This window comes from Pagrus pagrus (assembly GCF_965226575.1).
Source record: "Pagrus pagrus genome assembly, chromosome: 10".
In the NCBI taxonomy this organism is placed as follows: domain Eukaryota; kingdom Metazoa; phylum Chordata; class Actinopteri; order Spariformes; family Sparidae; genus Pagrus; species Pagrus pagrus.
This window is the reverse complement of record NC_140194.1, coordinates 12,252,686-12,273,712: the sequence shown is the minus strand read 5'-3', so window position 1 is coordinate 12,273,712 and position 21,027 is coordinate 12,252,686. Positions and strand designations below refer to the sequence as shown.

At 41.4% G+C, this 21,027-nt stretch overlaps 4 protein-coding genes across 8 annotated transcripts; 3 read left to right on the top strand and 1 right to left on the bottom strand.

The window, feature by feature from the left end:
- Positions 1-30: 30 nt before the first annotated feature.
- Positions 31-6,294, top strand: cd151 (CD151 molecule). Of its 3 annotated transcripts, XM_084364960.1 has the most exons (10): positions 31-269; positions 1,095-1,141; positions 2,300-2,384; positions 2,804-2,995; positions 3,511-3,585; positions 4,042-4,062; positions 4,365-4,469; positions 5,293-5,442; positions 5,528-5,614; positions 5,761-6,294. In XM_084364960.1, the coding sequence occupies exons 3-10, from the start codon at positions 2,301-2,303 to the stop codon at positions 5,818-5,820; spliced, it is 774 nt and encodes a 257-aa protein (XP_084221086.1). In that variant the 5' UTR covers positions 31-269; positions 1,095-1,141; position 2,300; the 3' UTR covers positions 5,821-6,294. The 3 variants fall into 3 exon arrangements, with proteins under 3 accessions (XP_084221086.1, XP_084221087.1, XP_084221088.1); XM_084364961.1 differs by lacking the exon at positions 1,095-1,141; XM_084364962.1 differs by lacking the exon at positions 4,042-4,062.
- A 59-nt stretch (positions 6,295-6,353) lies between these two features.
- gatd1 (glutamine amidotransferase class 1 domain containing 1) lies at positions 6,354-8,909 on the top strand. Its single transcript, XM_084364963.1, has 7 exons — positions 6,354-6,517; positions 6,766-6,842; positions 7,847-7,952; positions 8,043-8,150; positions 8,234-8,325; positions 8,417-8,510; positions 8,605-8,909. The coding sequence occupies exons 1-7, from the start codon at positions 6,469-6,471 to the stop codon at positions 8,718-8,720; spliced, it is 642 nt and encodes a 213-aa protein (XP_084221089.1). The 5' UTR covers positions 6,354-6,468; the 3' UTR covers positions 8,721-8,909.
- On the bottom strand, positions 8,750-13,504 carry chid1 (chitinase domain containing 1). Of its 3 annotated transcripts, none has more exons than XM_084364956.1 (13): positions 13,406-13,504; positions 13,028-13,322; positions 12,698-12,841; positions 11,985-12,117; positions 11,827-11,871; positions 11,624-11,730; positions 11,477-11,538; positions 11,295-11,384; positions 11,085-11,186; positions 10,809-10,958; positions 9,825-9,905; positions 9,686-9,728; positions 8,750-9,558 (listed from the first exon to the last, which is right to left on the bottom strand). In XM_084364956.1, the coding sequence occupies exons 2-13, from the start codon at positions 13,130-13,132 to the stop codon at positions 9,460-9,462; spliced, it is 1,161 nt and encodes a 386-aa protein (XP_084221082.1). In that variant the 5' UTR covers positions 13,133-13,322; positions 13,406-13,504; the 3' UTR covers positions 8,750-9,459. The 3 variants fall into 3 exon arrangements, with proteins under 3 accessions (XP_084221082.1, XP_084221083.1, XP_084221084.1); XM_084364957.1 differs by having other exon boundaries at positions 13,028-13,319; XM_084364958.1 differs by having other exon boundaries at positions 13,028-13,132.
- A 7-nt stretch (positions 13,505-13,511) lies between these two features.
- Positions 13,512-20,976, top strand: ighmbp2 (immunoglobulin mu DNA binding protein 2). The gene is made up of 16 exons (XM_084364952.1): positions 13,512-13,683; positions 15,564-15,646; positions 16,040-16,209; positions 16,298-16,493; positions 16,584-16,681; positions 16,834-16,997; positions 17,089-17,289; positions 17,373-17,520; positions 17,606-17,780; positions 18,454-18,636; positions 18,721-18,839; positions 18,914-19,008; positions 19,212-19,335; positions 19,420-20,241; positions 20,327-20,526; positions 20,710-20,976. Exons 2-16 carry the CDS (start codon positions 15,570-15,572, stop codon positions 20,902-20,904), a joined length of 2,967 nt encoding a protein of 988 aa, XP_084221078.1. The 5' UTR covers positions 13,512-13,683; positions 15,564-15,569; the 3' UTR covers positions 20,905-20,976.
- Positions 20,977-21,027: the final 51 nt, after the last annotated feature.

The following is a 21,027-nucleotide window of genomic DNA, read 5'->3' as shown; positions in this document are numbered from 1 at the left end:
GTTTTAGTTCCAGTAGAGCTCATATGTGTGAGGAACCAGATGGGGGCAGCCATGTACTCTACACAACATGTGGAGCTGCCTGTGGTGCCAAAGGAGGACAGACACGCTCAGACGCTCGGGTGGAGGGCTCGTGTCTGAGTGTCAGCTGAGAACTTGCACTGTTGCAGTTAACCTTCAAAGTCAGCAGCGCGGTGACACCGGGGTTGTTGTGATCTGGGAAGACGTACCCCGATAATCTACATCCTTCAGTGCTCGCCATCTAAAATCAGGTAGGAGTATTTTAGTCTCAGCGGAAAGGGAGAGCAGTTTTTCCATGACACAATGAGTTAAAAATAACTCTGACCATTGGGAGATTTTGTTTTGCTGGACAATCACATATACACATGGAGTATTTTGTCTTGTGGCTGGAACACAACACTGCATTTTAATTTGTTTCATAGTAACTTTTACTCTTTCTTGATTTATGTCTTTCTAAAGAGATGTTAGCTGATACCTTAAAATTTACAATCCCCATCTCTCATGGTCCTCAGATTCACAACTTTTTGAGAAAAGAAGCAGAGGAAAGTTGTGCTCAAGTTAAAATTAAACAGACATGAAGTGAAGCATTAAAAGTCAACAGTATATCACTGGAGCGTGAGAAGATCAGGTTAAGTTACTGAGATGGGGACATGTATATCTGTCTGCTGGATGACATGTGACACAAGTTAAGTATGTTTTACCCACAACATATTTGATTTCATCTTTGAGCTCTTCACATTGCTCTAGTATACCCATATTTTTTAGTCTTTTTGTAAGTTTGAAAGACACTACATTTCAGTTTTCAGTTTCATGTAAACCCTTAAAAAGATGAACTGTTTTCAGGAAAGCACTGTCTACTGTAGTTTTGTGTCAGCTCTCTGCCCAGTAAATCACCTTTCACACCAAATGTGGAACTAAAGGAGACTGAAAGAGGAAATTCCTAAATGTATACCATAACTGGCTTGTCTCAATCAGATATGACAGTAATAGGATTTAGTTTGCTGTCATGCGAGTTAAAAGATATGTGATAATAATCTTCAATGTTGGAGGGTAAGCAGCTTGATTTCATTCTCTAGGTTCTGCTGTGCTAATCTTCAAGAAATACTACAAGGGGTTGTTTAAGGTAGGCCATACATGATTTTCCTAAAAAACAAGGTACAGATTAAATAATGCTAAATAATCCCTCTCAATCATCACTTGTGACTCACCAGAAGTTAGTCATAAGTATATTTGCGGAGACCCTCTGCCTGTATTTTGTGTTTTTTTTAGAATTGCTGCAGTGTTAGGCGTCAGCGGTTCTGCAGAAAGACAGTTGATTGCTGAGTCTCGTTCACAGGTTGTCAAATACTGACAGGGGGTGATGACTCGCTGATTTATCTACAAACAGCAACAACAAATCCTACATAGTATGCCTTTAACTCGTTATGAAATAAACTAGACTGATGCCTCTATGACATGTAAGAAAACCAGACCATCAGCAAGAAGATTGGCTATTTCTATCTAGTGTAGTCATTCTCATCAGGTCCAGTCATTAAATTAAAAATATTTTTTATGGTGAAGTTCTGAATTGAGGGTCCTCACAGCCTGAGGAAAGGAGCCGCTCTGTAGTCTGGCGGCTCAGCACTAAAACCAAGTTTACTTTTTTTCACCATTGTCATATTAAAGTTATTAATCTTACATGGACACAAATAGTCACCATCACTATGTATCCAACAAACAGCTGTTTTAAAAAGACAACGTTTTAAAAATATGTGTCGTTTTTCTTTGAGTCGCCTTCAAAACAAATGCCTTTATGACACGAGTCAGGGTGCTCATACCACATTTGTCGCCAGAATGTACTTGTAGCTGCTTTAAAGCTGCTGTAAGCGTTATTTTTGTATCAAAATGAGTGTTAAATAGCACATGTCTCTCCTCCCCCTGCTCATGCAGTAAAAAAAGAAAGACATGTTCTGGTGTCTCTGCCCACTTTATCCTCTCAGGGGAAAAAGAAAAGAAACAATGATATTTACCAATTCCAGCGCTCCTGGTGACAGCTAATGCTACCAAACAGGCCACACGATGAAAAATGCTTGAAGAAAAAAAAAAGGGAAAGAAAAACTGCCTCGAAAAGAGGAGGGAGTTGAGTCATTGTGGTGACAGAGATTCCTAACTGCAAAACGGACTGAAAGTTAGCTAAAATGACGACGTTACAGCAGCTTTAAGTTTTTCATTGTGTAATTCCTGCCCTGTATATATACATTAACCTACAGTGTACTAACATATGCATTTCTTTTAATTTCAGAATGGAAGCTCAACGTGAAAAAACAAACACCTGTGGGACAATTTGTCTGAAATACCTACTTTTCCTCTTTAACTTTCTTTTCTGGGTAAGTTAACAAATAAGCATGAAGATATTCTCTCTTTAAGATAACAAGTTATTTAATAGTGTTATAATTACTTCCCACGATATAACTACACCGTAACTTAAAGTCTGACAGTTTTTACTGTCTTAACCTCATTTTTTCTTAACTTTAGGGTTTAAATCTTCTCCTGTATAACCTGCTCTGAGCATTTCCACAAAGAATGCACCCACATATGAACGAGACATGATTTATGTGCATCAGATAACAAAAACAAATTTAGCCTGAACGTCTCTTGAGGCTGACAGAGAAATAAGAAGGCGTTGTCTTGTTTGCATCACTGTCACATTTGAGGAGCTGTGTTTAAAAACTGCTGACATTTCTGAGCTACGTTCTTGATATGAGCATCTGGTTTGAGTTGAGCTGATAACGGTGTGTTCTTCCAGCTGGCGGGAGGGGCCGTGCTGGCAGTGGGACTGTGGACTCTGGTGGTAAAGAGCGACTACATCAGTTTACTGAACTCCAGCTTCTACTCAGCCTCAGCTTACATCCTGATAGCCGCTGGTGTCATTGTGATTGTGACCGGGATAATCGGATGCTGTGCCACGCTGAATGAGATGAAGAGTCTGTTGATTGTGGTAAAATGGATCAGACACACAAAACATTGCCCCGTAACAGAGAGGTTGTTACTACACTCCAGCCCATTTAATTAATGATGAACCTAGAAAAGACACTTAAGTTCCTGTTTATACACACACAACCTGCAACTGAAAGTTAATCCTTGGTGACCTTCTGTCTTGTCTGCCTGCTTTCAGTACAGCTCATTATGTCAGACAGGCATGACTGTCAAATATAACAGACAAAGTCACGCAGAGTGTGTCTTTAAGGGTTTAGATTTAGAGTGTGGCTCATGCCAGAGGAATGGAGGGCATCGCAAGCGCTCTGCTTGGCCTGAAGAGTGTTTGAGAGACACAGACAGACGCAGTGACAGGACGTCACGCAGAAGAAAAACTGCACACACTCTGTGACGTTATGTCTGTTTCCATATTCAGCACAACCTTTGTAATGAATAACATCCTTTACCGCAGATACTTTGTCATGTTTTAGCACAGTTTTAGCCGTCCTCTTGATATTTCATGTCCCTCTGTTACAGTATTTGTGCTTACTGCTCTGTATTTTCCTGCTGGAACTCATCGCCGGTGTGCTGGCCTTCATTACCTACCAAGAGGTGACGTTTATTTTTCTGTTTGTATGTGCTTCTGTGAATTTGACCAAAGTATACTGACATATATTAACCCAATATACTTTAATTTTCAATACAATATTTCCTGATAAAGATCTCGTATAGTGTAACAAACTTAAGATTTTTGTTAATATACTGCTATGACTGCTATGCTATTATACACTTTAAATCCCACTGTAGCGTTTACAAATCTAACTTTTTTTTCTTTCTGCATGTATTTTATGTGTATTTCTGTCACTCCATTATCCCTGAAGTGATTTCAAACTCCATACCTTGCTCTCCTTCATTTCTATTTAAATGTTTTTACCACCCATGAAATGCTGCAGTTGCTGCACTCTCTCTTGTGAAATCTTCTCTGCATGCCTCTCTGTGCATGTTGTTCATTTGTCCTGTTTTCCACCCTTCTCACACCTCTCTTTTTCCCCCCTTTTCTCGCTCCAGTGTTTCCCTTTCTGCTACCAGGTAATCTGCTACCACCTGTTTCCATTTTATATCAACCTGTTGATATAAAATTATTTGTTTCCACTCTTTGCACAAAGCTTCTTTTAATTTGCAAACTTATTTGAAGAATGTGGAAGAGGTAGTGGGGTGAGAGGATCTCTGCTCATATGGTTTGAGTTATGTGTGGGCATTGCACAGGTACAGAAGAATGTTACAGGGGAGGATAGAAACTTGACCTCAGGCTATTTTTATTGATGGGAGGAGATTTGCAGGTGGCACATTTTTTCCTGAGCGATCACTGAAATGCTTTTCCCGTCTCACAGCTGGATGAGGAGCTCAGACAGAACCTGAAGGTCACAATGCAGCAGAAATACCGGCAGCCGGGTGAGGAGAGTGTCACGCAGGCTGTGGATAAACTCCAGCAAGAGGTGTGGAAGTGATACTGAATGTCTGAATCACAGCTGGTTTACAGGCAGGCAAGAAGTACCACCTAACCCTCAAAAACCTAGAACAACTTTGGGGGCACTTGACTCGCTGACACTGTATTTATTTTGTTTTTCTTACCGTGTTCTAGCAGTTAGCATCAAGTGTCATACATCATTTGATTCAGGAGAACCTTACGTTTGTTAAAAAGGTTTTTTTTTATTTTAAAAGATGTACTTGGATGTTTTAGACTTCCATATGAATTTTTGTCTACATCTGACCTTTCCTGGGCCAGTTAAAGCCATTTATTATAGTATTATTCTCAGCATTTTTCAGTGAAAAACAGGTGTAATCCCATATTTCATTTCCTGAAAATGTAGATATTATTATCAGGAATGTTATTAAATCATAACAAAGCAAAAGTGACTTTTTTCAGAGAAATATAATCCATTGAACATGAACAACAAAAGTAGTTTGGCTAAAACTGTTGCCCTTTGGCCCAGAGGAAGAAACTGTGTGGGTTTCCTTGATGGGTGATCTGAATGCCCAACAAAATAAATGTATGTGACGCCAATGAATCGTGTAGAAACTCTGCATTACATGACTTTTAAAAACATTGGGTAGAATGAAGCTCAAAAGTTATTGAACATTTTAGAACAATAGCTATTTTTAGCCGTAGCCGGCTGTCTAGCTATTTGAGGGTTAAGCGACCTCAGTGTCGGGTATCTGCTTGATCAGATTTTATTAAATTTGAGTCCACCCCTTTAGCCTGAATGTCAGTCATCATTGTCTTGTCTTGTGTTCCTCCCTGCTCTCGATCCCTCTCAGTTTATGTGTTGTGGCAGTCACAACTACTCGGACTGGACAGACAGTGAGTGGATCCAGTCGAATGATCAGCTCGTTCCTGATAGCTGCTGTAAAACTCGCACTGACCTCTGCGGCCTCAGGGACCATCCCTCCAACATCTACAGGGTGGAGGTAGGTAAAGCTATCCATTTGACAGTGGAGAAATGATAGAAATTATGATAACGTTTTAATTTCTTTCCCTCTCTTCTGCTCCCAGGGAGGCTGCATTATGAAATTAGAGGAGTTCATCCTCAGTCAGTTGTATATTCTCGGTGCAGTGGGTATTGGGATTGCATTTCTACAGGTAAAACACTAACCAGTGAGCAGAATACAGAATAGTATGGACATCTCTTTTAATGTTGTGCAAAATGCCCCCAGCTGATCTGTGAACATGTTGTTTCTGTGTGCCGTGCAGAACTAACCAGTTCCTCGTGTCTTTTTTTCTTTCAGCTTGTGGGAATGATGTTTACTTGCTGCCTTTATCGAAATTTGGAGGAAGATCCGTCCTGATTTTTGACTTTCTTGAATATCACAAACTCACACAGTCAAGTCATGCATTGTAAATTGTTTGGGTAGACTTTTTACACAGCTCTGAATGCTGTAAAGTTGGCAATTCAAATGATTATTTGATGAAAATACAGACGCTATGGATACTATAATGCTGCTGGGCAGCACTGTTCCTATTCTGCAAACTGCCATTGCATGCTGTTAAGGAAAGGTTCACCCAAAAATACAAATTCAGTCATTACCTACTCAGCAGCATGCCGAAAGTCAGTCAATTTTTGAGTGAACTTAACCTTTAAGTGTCTCCCCATTTATGTTAAGATAATGATGTGTGGGTGATCTTGTAACCAAAATAATTAATCTTTTTTTAATGTATCACAAAGTGTTTACCGAAGTTCTCGTTAAAAATGAATAAAAAAAACATGTTTGAATTGTGAAACTGATAATAAATACACCTGCCAGTTATTATCTGTACATTCACCTGCCTTTGACAACGAGCTTTTATTTTGAAATTGTTCACCGGATGTTGTTGTCAGCTGACAGGACTTCCTCCTCGCGTTATTCCTCTTTCATGAATTCACCGACAATTATCTTCTTATTCGTTTCAAACAAGCTAGAAACATTTCATGCGGAGGGAACACGGATATAAATGAAATGTCTGCGAAACCAACTTGTCTGATAGTGGCGAGTGCTTCTCCACAAGGTGAGTCCACCGGCTGGTACCAGTGGTATCATCATGTAACGAGAGGGATGGACGACACAGTGATGAAGTGTAGCGTGGACTGTACTCACATGGTTTTGTACTGAATAGTTACTTAGTTTTTAATTTAGTTAACCTGTTAGTTGTGGTCAAACATCACTTGCTAACTAGCTAGCTAGCTAGCTTAACAGCCGAGCTACGTGTTGGTGACACTGAGCTCTGTGGTGTTTAAACTGTTTTGTTTCCTTCAGGGGTGTCAGCAAAGTCTTTCCATCAGTCCTTCAGCCTCTGTTCCTCTGTGTTTAACCTCCAGACAGCCACACCTGGGGTAAGACTGTATTTATCGATCAAAATACTCAACAGACTTATTATTCTTGTACAGGGTGGTGTTATCTTAGTTAGGTTAAGGATCTGAATATGTCTAATTACTAGTTACTAGTAGCAATGACCAATCAAGTCCAGCCAGTTCTGATGAAATTCAGATGTTCAAATGTGAATTTTTTTCAAAACAATCTTAAAAAGGTGATTTCACACATCTCTGCAGTCCAGCAGACGGTCTTAAACAAGTTGACCTGTTATCTATAAGTGAAATAAAAATGCCTTAAAAGACAGGTTCACCCAAAACTTTCAAATTCAGTCATTATCTACTCATCCAGATGCTGATGGAAAGTCGGGTGAAGTTTAATGGTCCACAAAACAACTCTGGAGCTTCACTGCAAATCAGTGTTGCAGCATTTTCCTAAACAGCTGAAGCAGATGGGGACTTGAACTAAAAAAACACAAAGAAAAAACATAAAATGTTTCAATACAGCTCATCCAGCACAATCAAAGTCTCCATAAACCCTGAGATCCCAAATTAATTTGAAAAGACGTTATTTACACTCTTGGATTGCGGTCGGACTCATGCACCCCCATCAGAGAGGGTGCACACTAACACTTTCAGCTTAGCAGCTCTCGTGAAGACATGCACTTTAAAAATGGTGTTAATAACGTCTTTTCATATCAATTTGGGATTTCTGGGCTTCCAGAAACTAAGATTACGCAGGAAGTCCCCATCTACGTCAGTTGTTAAGGAGAATAATGCGATGCTGTTTTGCTGTGAAGCTCCAGAAATGATTTGTGGACTACAAAATTTTTCATCCGCGTATAAGTGAGTAAATGACTGAATTTTCATTTGGGGGTGAACTGTTCCTTTAAAGCATCTCATTCTGTCAGAAAGTAGTATAAACAGACATGCTTTAAGCTATCGGACTCAAAATGTGATATGTTGCAGGTATGAATATTTAGAAATAAACTTAATGGAGAGTAACAATGTGTTTTTTTTAATTGTAGGGGAAGCCAATAGACTTTATTGGAGTCGATGAAAGCACTGCTAGATGGGTGCAGGACTTCAACGTGAAACCCTACGCCACACCAGCCAAACTTGAATCCATAGATGGTGAGAACTTTAATTTCTCGCTCACTTGGCTGTTTTAATGTGTGCTGTTGGTTGGACTCTGCTCAGCTAAGTCATGCTGACCTTTCCCAGGTGCCCGATACCAGGCGCTGCTCATCCCGGACTGCCCTGGAGCGCTGAATGACCTGGCACACAGCGGCTCTTTGCACCGCATTCTCACACACTTCATCTCTCAGCAAAGTGAGTTTCAGGCTTATTTCAAAAGCAGTCGGTTTGTTATCTGTACGTCCGGTGTAGAGATGTGTTCGTTCCTCTGTTTGCAGAGCCTGTTTGTGCAGTGGGACAAGGAGTGTCGGCTCTGTGTTGCGCCACTGAGGGACAGCGGTGGATCTTCAGTGGCTACAGCTTAACAGGGGTCAGTCTTCCTCAAATAAATGTCGAACATAAACCCAAATATCTTTGTGTGTTCAATGTAATTAATTACAGTATGTGTGTGTGTGTTATAGCCGTCAGTGTTTGAACTGGTGCGGAGGCCTGACTTTGCCAACCTTCCCCTGGTCGTGGAGGACTTTGTGAAAGACAGTGGTGGATCGTACACAGGTGAGCTCACCTGCAGAGCAGATACTGATTCAGTAAATACTTTTTTTTACATTTTAAACTAAAACCCTCGCATGTTTATCTCTTTGTTTTCCAGCAAGTCAAGAAGATGCTGTGCACGTAGTCATAGACAGACACCTAATAACGGGTCAGAACATGCAGTCTACGTCGCTTGCTGTGAATAATCTAATCCTGCTCTTCAGTGCCAAGTAAAACGAAATGTTAACATCAAATTAAACGGCTTCGTTGTACCACATTTATATTCATGTAATTAAACATTCATCTCAGACAAATATTGGAAGATGCTGTGTCAGAACAGGTGTTTGGCAACACTGTAAATACAACTTTGTTACTTGTCAATGCTGTCGATACAAACATAATAAAAATCACACAATCAAATGTCTCGGGTTGAAGATTAAAAAAAAATAATGGGAAAACTTCAGGTGTCAGGAGCTGATGCAGTTTTGAGGATGTTCAAAGTCGGAGAAAGATGCATCTTCCCATCCGAGAGCAGAAATGTTTGTGGGCAAAACAGAAGATTTCTGGATTTGTACGGAGAGGATGCTGCTGATGTTTGTGGCACGTGAACTGTGAAGGCCTCAGAACAAGAATACACCCCTTAATTCAAACCTCATATATATTGATGATCATGCACCATCTGTTGTTGAATGGAGATGTGTGACTGAACTGTACATAGAAAGGAATACAACATACTGAAGTGCCTTTCGTCTGCTGTTCCTATCATTCGACTCAAACAATCTCAGATTTGTTCTCGACCTGCGAACAAGTTGAGTATTAACCACATCCTGTCAATGGCTTGTTTCAACGTTCCCTTTCACTCATTCAGAAACAAAACAAACAACAATTTCTGGCGCATCGTGCTCAGGGGAAAATAAAAAAATCCATGTGCTGATGATTCGGGGTCCACAGTCCTCACCATCAAGTCCGGTTCTCATAGGAGATCATAGAAATAATCCAGTCCTTGTCCCAGTTCCCATAAGGAAATCCCTGTCCCCAGTTCAGTAGCTAAAGAGATCCTCAGGTAGATTGACTGTGAAATAATTTAAATAAAGTTATCTCTACATGTAGTAGAAAACCTCATGAAAACATCACGTAAGTTTTAAAAATTCCCGACATTGCGCTTTGATAAACATACTCATGACGTGATAACGACTTACCTTCAACGACGGATAGTACACCACGTGTTTAACTGCATTGTTCCTGAAATAAATGTGACAGATCTTGTTAAGAAATGCTGTTGGAAGTTGCAAGATTTCAGCCATAATTTGTTGACTCCAAGTGTCATTTAATCAGTACCTCTTGTAGCTGAAATAATGCTCTCCAGAATATTCATCCCAGAGATGTTTTGGCCTGTATTCACGCAAAATCTCAATGTACCTGCAGGAAATCAGAGACAAGTTTAAGACACTGCCGAAGTCAAAAAATGTAATCCAATTTGAATACTTTTTGCTTTGTACGTTTACTTTCGGATTATTTCAAAATCATGGAAAAATCTGAGTTGCACATATATTATTTACTGCACTTTACTCAACCTACCCTCACAGAAACAGTACTGACCCAAACTACACGTATACAGTCCGTGTTCTACAACATGTGGGATGTTGTTAAAAAAAAAATGCAATTATTTTACAGAAGAAATCAAAAATGTAATTGTACTAATCTGACAAAGTAATCACAATTGCATGTATTGTGTTACTACCCTGCATATAATACAAAACCTTCTGCCAAAAGTAGAAAAGTTTAGATTATTTCAGAAGAGAGATTTCTGTATTTTTTTCTTCTGTTGCTCCTCATACTGGTTTGATGAAGGCAGGGCTTAGCTGGAAAAAGATGATGTCATGTTCTTACGTACCAATCAATCACTGAAGAGTTAAAAAACAGTTGCTGGGTTATTGAGAGTTTGATCAAACGTCACCCACTCAGGGATGCTTTCCCCCCCAAACTTTAACTTTGATGTTGCTTGTTTGGTCATGAATATTTTATGTCATAGAGAAATAGTCCTGATTTGATAGTTCTTGAAAGGGTTTTTTTTTTTTTTTTAAAAGGAGAACCACAGATCAAAGTCTGTTTACAGGATGTGGGGAGTGCTACTGCATACGTGAAAAAAAAAAGTTACATAAAACCATTTGTGGCTCCAGAGGAAGCGTTTTTATGAAATCTGATAAATTCTGATGTCTGAGGACGGACTCTGGAGCCCAACAATGTTCAGAGTACTCTTATCAAGTAAAAGTTTCATATGTTTCAACAAGTATTCTAGCAGTAGTCACAGTATTATCTCACCTTCCTCCGAGGATTGGCTCTGTTCCCTGGCTTGCAAAATCAAGGCCGTACATATTGAGTCCAAGCAGGATCTTCTGCCTCCACTGAGCGTTGGGTGCGAGCTGGAGAACACAGTCTCTCACCCAGGGCAGGGGGGAGCTCGGGCCTGGCCTATTGATGCAAAATATAATGCACATAACTCAGAACGTTGGCACTTCAGTGCTGTGAATCTCTGTGAAAAATATTTCCATTTGCACTACAATGAATCTGTGGACGTCACTTGTGTGTGATGCTCACCTGGCGCCGCTGGAGTAGTCGTATGTCATGAGGCTAAATCCATCCACTGCAGGGGCCAACTGCTCAAACTCCTCCCTGCCAAACATACCCGGCTGCCCCGTACTGAGTGATGGAAAAAAAAAAGAGCAAAGGAAAGTCAGCTCCGGGTTCTTTGATTTTTTTTCTTTTTATTTATAAACTAAATGCATAAAGTAAACCAATTTCATTCACCTTGTCACAGCAGGAGGAATGACAAGAATACAGTCCAGTTTTTTAGCCTTCAAGGTCTCACAAATATGTTTCACCAAGTGGACGAGCTCCCTGCACAGAGAGGAATTCGTATTTGAATCGTCTCACACAAAAGAAACCACGTTCCAAGTAGTAATACAGACGGTGTCGACAAAGTAACTCACTTCCGTTTGTTTCCTCCCAGCTGGCTCCACAGCTCCAAGGTGAAACCATCGAAACCTTCGGTCTGCAAGGCCACAGCTTCATTAGACACACGCAGGACAAACAACACTGCTGCAGGGGAGTCACAGGAAAACACAAAACTTGATTACCTTTGCAACATCGACCAGCTCACTCCCCAGCTCTTCAATTTCATCTTCACTTCCCAGCACGGTCATGTAGTCCTGGTAGGACCAGCCGTCGAACAGCAGCCGAGGCACTGAGGGTAAAGGAGATAAAATGACCAAACAATAGAGCCTTGAGTCTGACACCACCATTTACAGAGCTGTGGGCGGTCAGCAGGACATGTACTCACACATCCGGACTTTTTTGTTAGACTTGCGTACAGATTTGACCCAGCCTGCAAAGACAAAAAGACCCCTCATGTACATTAGTGATTCTTGGTGACGCTTTTATAACCAACAAAGACTAAATATAATTCCCATCCGACTGTCAGCGGAGTGTGTCGTCTACCTGGGTCATGATCGTGGAGTCCGGTAACGTCGAACGTTTCAGGTCCCCGTCGGCGGAGCTGAAGCCACACTGGAGACACTGAAGTTAGTTTGGAGCCGAACGTTTTGGCGATGTCGTAGCCGTGGGAGTTCCACTGGAGGATGTTAAAAGTAAGACGTGATTTAGAGAAATTTAGTCAAAACACCACCTACTGTGTCTAAGTATGTAGCTGCTGCGCTCATTCAATGAAGATTATCTTCAGATAATCAGCTGCACTTAATTATCAGCTGATAACTGATCATCCTGTATTCCTATTCTGCAATGAAAGGACAAACTTTGGGGGATTCATTTGGCTTTAGCTGAACTCTGATTAATTTTTGTCCGCCACCCTTAAAGGTCCAGTACGTAAGATTTAGGGGGATCTACTGGCAGAACTGGAACTGTTATCATTTGTGTATTATTACCTGAAACTAAGAATCTTTTTGTTTTCGTTGCCTGAGAATGAGCATATGGCATGTTGCGCCGCCATGTTTCTACGGTAGCCTGTAGCGGACAAGCCAAACAGACGGCCTTTTGCTCTTTTAGCTGCCGCGGTGAGGGTGAGGCGAGGGGTGTTTCGTTGGTTGCGATCTGAAACCACACCACAAGGAGCCACTAAATCCTACATACTATACCTTTAAAGATCTAAAGATAGGGAGGAAGTAGACATGTTTGTGGCAGGGTTTCAGACTTACAGGTGTGACGTATCCGAGCACTTGTCCCTGAAATGTCTTCTTGATGTGAGCGCAGTGCCTCTTCTCCTCCTTCACTATGTCTTTCCATTGCGGGTCTGACACAACAAGGCCTCTCTCCACCACTGACAGCTCAGCTGGAGATGTCTGAACAGAGAGGACCAGAGAGAGAGAGCAGCCCACTTCACTGACACACACTCATCATCATGACTGGAGACATGACAGGTGAGGATACAGGCCTCTGAGTCCAGTGTCACACCTGACAACCAGGGCAAGACCTGTAAGACCTCACAGCTCACACACAGCTCAAGGTAAAGCCCTGAACTTACTCACCTCGGCCTCAGCTTTATGCGACTTCCTTGCATCAGTTTTTGAGAGTGTGGCACTGACCAACCAGCAGCATGAGATGGCGTGCAGCAGGAATAACGTCGTTCTCATCTCCAAAGGAAAAAAAAAAACGCAGTGAGAAGGAGCAGTCAAAATAGAAATGGGTTAGCTCAGGTCTGCAGGTTTGCAGTGCAAGTGCTTCCTTCCTGACTCAGATCTGGTAGATTAAACACCAGCAGCATGTCCTCCTGCGGGCTACGATCACACGGAGCGACGAGCCCGAGCAGCTCCGGTCACACTGCTAACACATACAGCCCGGATTTATCACAAACAACCTGGATCTGACTGTCGAGCGGTTGTGTGCCTGTTTGATTGACAACTTACCTCAACGTGTGTTTCTGGAGCGTCAACCCAGCGGGGTAACTTCCGCGTTGTGGGGTTTTCAAAATAAAATGAATGAGAGGAGGGGAAGTCTTCTGAGCAGGTAGGTGGCGGTGTAGCTAGCATGCTACAAGCTAGCGCAATAAAAGAAGACGACATGACTCAAATAAAGCCAGTGCAGTGATCCCACTGAGGATATTAATTATAAGAAACGTGCTAATTGTCTCCGCATTTGTGTCTGCTGCTCTTCCGGTGTCATTAAGGATAGCTAACGTTAATGGGTGAGTGTCACTGTGGTTTGCTAACTGTAGCTAAAGTAAATTGAGTTTGTTGTAGCTAGCAAGCTAACATGTTAGCATTTAAGTCAATGAGGAAACTGTGTTGATATTTAAGCTACACAGCTGTTTTCTTCTCATGTATTACCCTCAACCTCAACTACAGCTGAATATAATAAATATATTATAAGGCAAAACTAGGAGTTGTATTTAACAAACATGTATGAGTGTGTGTGGATTGTGAGATCCACTTGTGGAAGAAGTATCCAGGTTTTTTACTTAAAGGATAAGTACCGTTTTTTACAACCTGGACCTTATTTCCAGCAAAAGATATGGTCATTTACTCACCCAGATAACTTTGGTGTCATTCGGCGTCGTTCGGACGAAATTAGATCCAGTGTAGCGGCGATATATCCATATAATGGGAGTAACGGGGCATCGACACACAGCCTCTATATAACGCATTATCTGCCACGAAACTAGTTAATTTCATCAATATTTTGTTATGAAATGCTAGCGCTATTAGCCTCTGAGTCCGGGCTCGTCTATTGTCAACATCCGGGGTCTGTAGGTTGAGCTACTACCTCTGACCTGGAAGATGTCGTCTCTGAGCTGCGCGCGCACCCGCGACAGCCCAGCTTGTTTACCTGTAGCTGCTACTGCTAGTTTGACCCCGGATGTTGATAACGGACGAGCCCGGACTCAGAGGCTAATAGCGCTAGCATATCGTAACAAAATATTAGTGAAATGAACTAGTTTCGTGGCAGATAATGCGTTATATAGAGGCTGTGTGTCGGTGCCCCGTTACTCGCATTATATGGATATATCGCCGCTACACTGGATCTAATTTCGCCCGAACGACGCCGAATGACACCAAAGTTATCTGGGTGAGTAAATGACCATATCTTTTGCTGGAAATAAGGTCCAGGTTGTAAAAAACGGTACTTATCCTTTAAGTTAAAGTACCAGTAGTCCACCACAAAGACCTCCATTCAAAGTTTTATTTAAAAGTATATCAGCAAGTATCACAAGTGGTAAAACTCGTTGTTTGTATGGAGGGTTTAAAGAGACAACATTAAATATATAAATGAATATGTAAATACCTAATCATATAACAAAAGGCTTACATAAATGAATGCATATTAATTATCCTTTTAATTTAATGCTTAATTGTCACCATTAATAAATAAACAACAAATTAAATGACACATTAAATATATATTATTGGATTATTATTATTATTATTATTATTACCATTATTATTATTATTATTACTGCGTATGCAGGTATTTCATATTGGAGCTGCGTTGATGAAGTAAAGCAAATTTGTACAATCCGAAAGCGCCCTTAAGTGGACTCATAAGTACAATATTTGCCTCTGAAATGTATCAATCAGTCTCTCTTTATTTGCCAATTCACAACAAAACTCACCTCATGACACTTTGCAAACTCAGGTCTAGACTTGCTAGACTACTTCTTGATTATCCTTGATGTAGTGTGTGTGTGTGTGTGTGTGTGTGTGTGTGTGTGTGTGTGTGTGTGTGTGTCTGTGTGAGTATAAAGTAGCATAATATGGAAATACTCAATTAAAGTACAAGTAAACTTCAAGTTCTTCAAAAATGTACTTAAGTATAGTGCTTGAATAAATAGTTACATTCCTCCACTGGTGAGATTTACTTTTGTAAATGGAGGAATTAACCCATCCATAAATACAACATCTAGTTTTATCAGCAAATGTGACCTGGTGTGTTTAACATTGAAAATTAACAGTAGTCAGTGAGCAGGACCTTTTCTAGTTTGTTTTCCTTTGTCTATGCTGAAGTGAAGTAGTGCTGACATGTTGGTAATGATCTGTGCTGTAACACTGATCTTTTGGGTCTTTTTAGTAAGTGATGGCGGTTGAACAATTTGTGTCAAAGACACTCGAGCTCCTCCAGGAAGAGAGGGAGGCTGAAATAGAGGAGACCAGGTATGTTAAATAACATCAAGAGTGTGACACTTTACTGCTATTAATCTGAAGCCTCCAAGCCAAAACTGAGATAACCCTGATAGCATCTTCATTCTCATCATGAATTCATGTGGGATAAAGTTTAGATGTAGTCCAAAAAAGACACTGACAGTGGAAATGCACGTCTTGTTCATGCTAAATTGAGTGCAAATTCATATATGTTTTTTTGGTGCAGTTATAAAGATGACCCACGTGACTTTGAAAGACCTGAAGAACTTGAAAAAACTCTTCCACAGCCACAAAAGATATCATACAACTGTTATTTGTAGGCTCAGTAGTAGTCCCTAAGACAAGAAAACTGACTGTGACATAGCTTTCACTATGAAATAACTGCATCTTGTTTGTTTCCTGCAGGATATGGCAGGAGAACATCTCTCTGAAGGATCTTCAAAATAAAGGAGTTTGCCTGCTGAAGTTGCATATAGGAAGTCAGTCCACAGGCCTGTATGGTCGCACCATCGTTGTCCTTGAGCCAAGAAAGCATCTTGGTTTCTTATCCCTGCCAAGCAACAGCTTTGGACCTGGTGAGACAGAAGATCTGGATAAAGATGTATTCTTTTTTTTGTGACTTTCATATTTTGCTTAATGTGACATTAATGTCTTTAACTACAGGGGACATAGTCGGCTTGTATGACACCGGCGGATGCACCGCAGACTCACAGATCAGCACGGGAATAGTGACGAGGGTCAGTCAGGCTGCTGTAAGTGTCGCCTTTGACGATTCGAAGGATGGCCTCAGCTTTGATACAGATGCTCTTTACAACCTCTTAAAGTTGGCAAACGATGTCACCTACAAACGAATGAAAAAGTGAGTCACATCTGTAAAAAACTCACTGTCATGTTTGTACTGAGCAGCAGGTAAGACAACTTATTTCCACTGTGTGATTTGTGCTTGCAGTGCCTTGAATGCATTAAATGGATACGGCAATGGACCCGCTGGCAATCTGATCAATGTTCTCTTTGGAGACTCAAAACCGTCTTGTCAGTCACAGCCGAGTAAGTCACACTTTACAAAGCAGTTATATATAATAAAAAAATAGACCCTATTATTGCTCTGTATTGTGCTTTGTGGTAGCTTTAAATGAGCAAATGAGCATGAATCACACACTACACAGACTAATTCTGGGTACTGTTTTATGTTTCATCAGATGAAGTTGAATTCTTTAACTCGAACCTGGACGATTCCCAAAAAGAAGCTGTGACATTTACTCTGTCACAGAGGGAACTGGCTGTGATTCATGGACCACCAGGCACTGGGAAAACCACCACAGTGGTGGAGATCATCCTGCAAGCAGTCAAACAAGGCCAAAAGGTGCAAAGAGTTGTTTTTTTATTAGTGTTGATGTGAATATTTTTGTGTTCGGTCATTGTCTCAGTTTACACAGGATCATTTTCATGTGCAGGTCCTGTGCTGTGCCCCGTCTAACGTGGCTGTCGATAATTTAGTGGAGAGGTTAGCCCGGTGCAAGGCAAAGGTCCTGAGGCTGGGTCACCCTGCCCGATTGCTGGAGTCCATACAGAAACATTCACTGGACGCCATCCTCGCTCAGAGCGACAACGCAAACATCATCACCGACATCCGTAAAGACATCGATAAAGCCTTTGTGAGTATTTCAGTCCGTGCTCCTGCTTGTATTTGTGCGATCTTGAATGCCTTGTAATATATATATATATTTTTTTTTTCAAGATGGGAATGAAGAAGATGCGTGAAAAAGGAGAGCGGGTGAACTTCAAAAGGGAAATCGGGGAGCTACGAAAAGAGCTGAAAACCAGGGAGGCAACAGCCATCGCCCAGATCCTGAAAGGGGCTGATGTTGTGTTAGCAACCAACACAGGTCAGTCCTGAGTAAAGAAAATGATCTTCAGTTGTTATTCACTGATGATGAAAGGCAATCAGAGAGCACTTGTCTGTGTCTGCAGGTGCTTGTCATGATGGACCTCTGAAGCACCTGCCAGCAGAGCACTTTGATTGGGTGGTGATAGACGAGTGCGCTCAGGCCCTGGAGAGCAGCTGCTGGATCGCCCTGCTCAGAGCGCGCAAGTGCATTCTGGCTGGAGACTACAAGCAGCTACCACCTACGATCAAATCACAAAAGTAAAGAACAGGATTTTTATCTTTGTCTACATTAATAATATGATAATATTTGTGACACCGATCTATTTCTTCTTTAAACCCCCTGAGTATTTCCCTATAAGGTTAAATATTTATGACTAATAGAGCTGCACGATTAGTTGATTAATTCATTAGTCGGTTGATTGACCAAAAAACAACCACCAATTATTTTGATAATCTACTAATTGTTAAAGTAGTTTTTTAATTAAAATGGCAGAAAATGCTGTTTTTCCAGCCTCTCAGAAATACGTGAATTTTCTGCTTTTCTCTTTTTATATCATATTAAACTGAACATTTTTGTGATTGGACTGACAACACAAGACATTTATGTACATCACCTTAGTCATCACCTAGATTACCATGACCTGGATGATTGAGAACCTTCATCAACATCCTATCTAAGACTCTAAGCATGACTGTTGCTAAATCCTGATTGGATCACCCTTTTCCTGTCTCTGCATCAAACTAGTGAGAAGAGCACAGACAAAAACATAGAAATTTTTAATATGAAATAAGAGAACTCTTCTACCTTTGGCAGAAAATGTGAGTTTTTGTAGATCCAATCAGTTACAGTAAGAAGCTGATTGATAAATATGTAGTCAGGTCCTTTGGTGGGATCTTGTCTCATTATGTTTTACTGTTTTGCGCTCCACAGGGCTGCATCCAAAGGCCTGTCCCTTAGTCTTATGGAGAGACTAATCCAGATGTACGGGGACTCAGTGGTCCGCATGCTAACAGTTCAGTACCGCATGAACAGCACCATCATGGAGTGGGCCTCCAAAGAGATGTACCAGGGCAGACTAACAGCTCACAGCTCTGTAGAGAGGCATCTGTTAAAGTGAGTGTGAGCTTGGGGATGAATAATATCTCCGTTTTATACTTAAGTGAATTCTAACTCATTAAAACCGTCTTTGATCAAAAGAGATCTGCCGGGAGTCAGCTGTGTTGAAGAGACCAGCACACCGCTGCTTCTCATCGACACTGCAGGCTGTGGTCTGAGTGAGATGGAGGTCACAGATGAGCAGTCCAAAGGCAATAAAGGTTAGTCATTTTTTATTTAAACAAACAGTTTAACAGTGAGTGTGATGAGGGATCTAACAGTGCTTTATCCTCAGGTGAGGTAGACATCGTTGAACTGCACATAAAGGCCTTGACTGAAGCTGGGCTTAAAGCTAAAGACATCGCCGTCATTGCTCCATACAATCTTCAAGTAAGTCACTGCTTTAAGGAACTGTACCATAACATATATGCTAACTCAAGAGCTACTACTGTACTGTGTCATGGCAATAATGCAAAACTTTATTTAAACTATATTCTTAAATAGAAAGAGCTACACTTTCATAGTAAAATCCCAAACATAGAAAATGTAACTAACAGTTATAACAACATTTGATGTTTTTTATCTCTGTTAAGGTGGATCTTCTGCGTCAGAAACTCTCTGCGAGGCATCCAGACCTGGAGATAAAGTCAGTAGATGGATTTCAGGGCAGAGAGAAAGAGGCCGTGGTGTTGTCTTTAGTCCGCTCCAACAGAAAAGGTAGTTTTTTGTGTCTATTTCTGCCCCACCATAACCGTTATCTGCATTAATTTACACACTTAATTTTTCCTTCTTGTATTTTAGGGGAGGTTGGATTTCTGGCAGAGGACAGGAGGATCAATGTGGCTGTTACGCGCGCGAGACGTCACATCGCTGTAGTGTGCGACACACAAACGGTCCAGAATCACGCCTTCCTGAAATCCCTCATCAGTCACATGACTGAGTTTGGCGAGGTCAGAACAGCGTTTGAGTACATCCAAGACATCGTGCCACAGAACTACACCCGCGACCACAAAGACGCGAAGAACAACACATCTGCCAGCAGCTCATCCAAACAGAAGGGCAAAGACCAGCCTCCCAGCAAGGCGAAGCAAGGACAAAAGAAGCCCTCTGGTAGCAGCGGTGTTGAAAACACTGCTCATGCTAAGCACAGTAAGTCCAGCATAACAGTACTGGCAGAGGAGGAGCAGAATAAGAAGAGAGACAGTGAGATCAGAGAGCAGGTGGAGAGCTTTCTGAAGGATTTAAATCGGACTGAACTACAGTTTCCATCATCGTTTAACTCTCATGACCGCCTGCTGGTCCACCAGATCGCTGAGGAGATGGGCCTCGTGCATGAGAGTAAAGGCGAGGGGAAAGACAGGTGTATCACTGTGTCCAGGCCTCTGGAGTCAAAACCAGCTGAGGAGCCAACACAAGAAGAAACAAAAGAAGAAGCCCGTGAAGAGGAAACAGTCCCAAATCCTCAAAGAGAGCTTCCGTGTCAGCCTCCGTTAGACTTGAAAAGTTTGCACTTGGAGCGAATGAAGAGGGAGCAGCAGAAAAGGGAAGAAAATATTCAGCAGAAAAAGCAACAGAACAACATCCCAGCAGCTTTGTCATCAAAGAAACCCAAATCAGCTAAAGGTTTGTCGTAGAAACATCACATTTTTAAGTGTTTCTGTTGCCCGTCTGCTCCAATATGTTAACAATTCAACCATGTCTCTCCCAGGAAAGAGCCGAACGAAAGCGGGCGCCTGCGACATCGCTGCCGCCGCTGCTCCGGAAGATGACTTTGACGCACTTATCGACGCCGTCAAGAAGGCTGAGAGCGTGTGCAGTTTTGTCAAGTGCAAAGCTTCTGTGCTAACTCTTGGACAGCTTTGCCTGTTCTGCAACAGGCAGTATTGTCTCAGTCATCATATACCAGAGGTAAGACAGGAACAGACCGCAGCAGTATTTGTTTGGGTTTGCGTCTTTATCAGGCTATGTAGCTGTGATTTACCTGATATGAAGTACACAGACTTATAAAATACTTTCCTAAGTGACAGCTTAAACGTGAGACGTTTTTGTGTTTTCTCTGATCTGATTGTCGTGTCGTAAACCCTTTCTCAGGTGCACGGCTGTGGAGACAAAGCCAAGTCTCACGCTCGGATGAGAATAAGCAAAGAAGGCGTTCTTTATGCCGGGAGTGGGAAGAAAGACAAATCCATGGATCCCAATAAGAAAGCCTACCTGCAGAGGAAACTGGACTCTAAACTCAAAGATATGGCATCACAGAGGAAAACAAAAAAAGAGGACAGTAAATAAAACCAGATCGACTCTATGAATGAACAGAACTGAAGACTTTGTGTTGAACATGATTAAACATTTAAAATGTGATACATTGGTAGTCGTCTTGTTTGATGAATCTACAGTATGATGCCTTTTGTA

Coding starts and splice junctions, on each gene's coding strand:
- chid1 (XM_084364956.1), bottom strand. CDS start 13,132: ATGAGAACGACGTTATTCCTGCTGCACGCCATCTCATGCTGCTGGTTG. Junction 10,959..11,084: donor GACTACTCCAGCGGCGCCAG/GTGAGCATCACA, acceptor TTGCATCAATAG/GCCAGGCCCGAGCTCCCCCC. Junction 9,729..9,824: donor CATTATTTCAGCTACAAGAG/GTACTGATTAAA, acceptor CATTTATTTCAG/GAACAATGCAGTTAAACACG.
- cd151 (XM_084364961.1), top strand. CDS start 2,301: ATGGAAGCTCAACGTGAAAAAACAAACACCTGTGGGACAATTTGTCTG. Junction 3,586..4,041: donor CCTTCATTACCTACCAAGAG/GTGACGTTTATT, acceptor TTCTCGCTCCAG/TGTTTCCCTTTCTGCTACCA. Junction 4,470..5,292: donor TGGATAAACTCCAGCAAGAG/GTGTGGAAGTGA, acceptor GATCCCTCTCAG/TTTATGTGTTGTGGCAGTCA.
- gatd1 (XM_084364963.1), top strand. CDS start 6,469: ATGTCTGCGAAACCAACTTGTCTGATAGTGGCGAGTGCTTCTCCACAA. Junction 6,518..6,765: donor GGCGAGTGCTTCTCCACAAG/GTGAGTCCACCG, acceptor TGTTTCCTTCAG/GGGTGTCAGCAAAGTCTTTC. Junction 8,326..8,416: donor GTGGCTACAGCTTAACAGGG/GTCAGTCTTCCT, acceptor TGTGTGTTATAG/CCGTCAGTGTTTGAACTGGT.
- ighmbp2 (XM_084364952.1), top strand. CDS start 15,570: ATGGCGGTTGAACAATTTGTGTCAAAGACACTCGAGCTCCTCCAGGAA. Junction 18,840..18,913: donor GCAGTCCAAAGGCAATAAAG/GTTAGTCATTTT, acceptor CTTTATCCTCAG/GTGAGGTAGACATCGTTGAA. Junction 20,527..20,709: donor TCAGTCATCATATACCAGAG/GTAAGACAGGAA, acceptor ACCCTTTCTCAG/GTGCACGGCTGTGGAGACAA.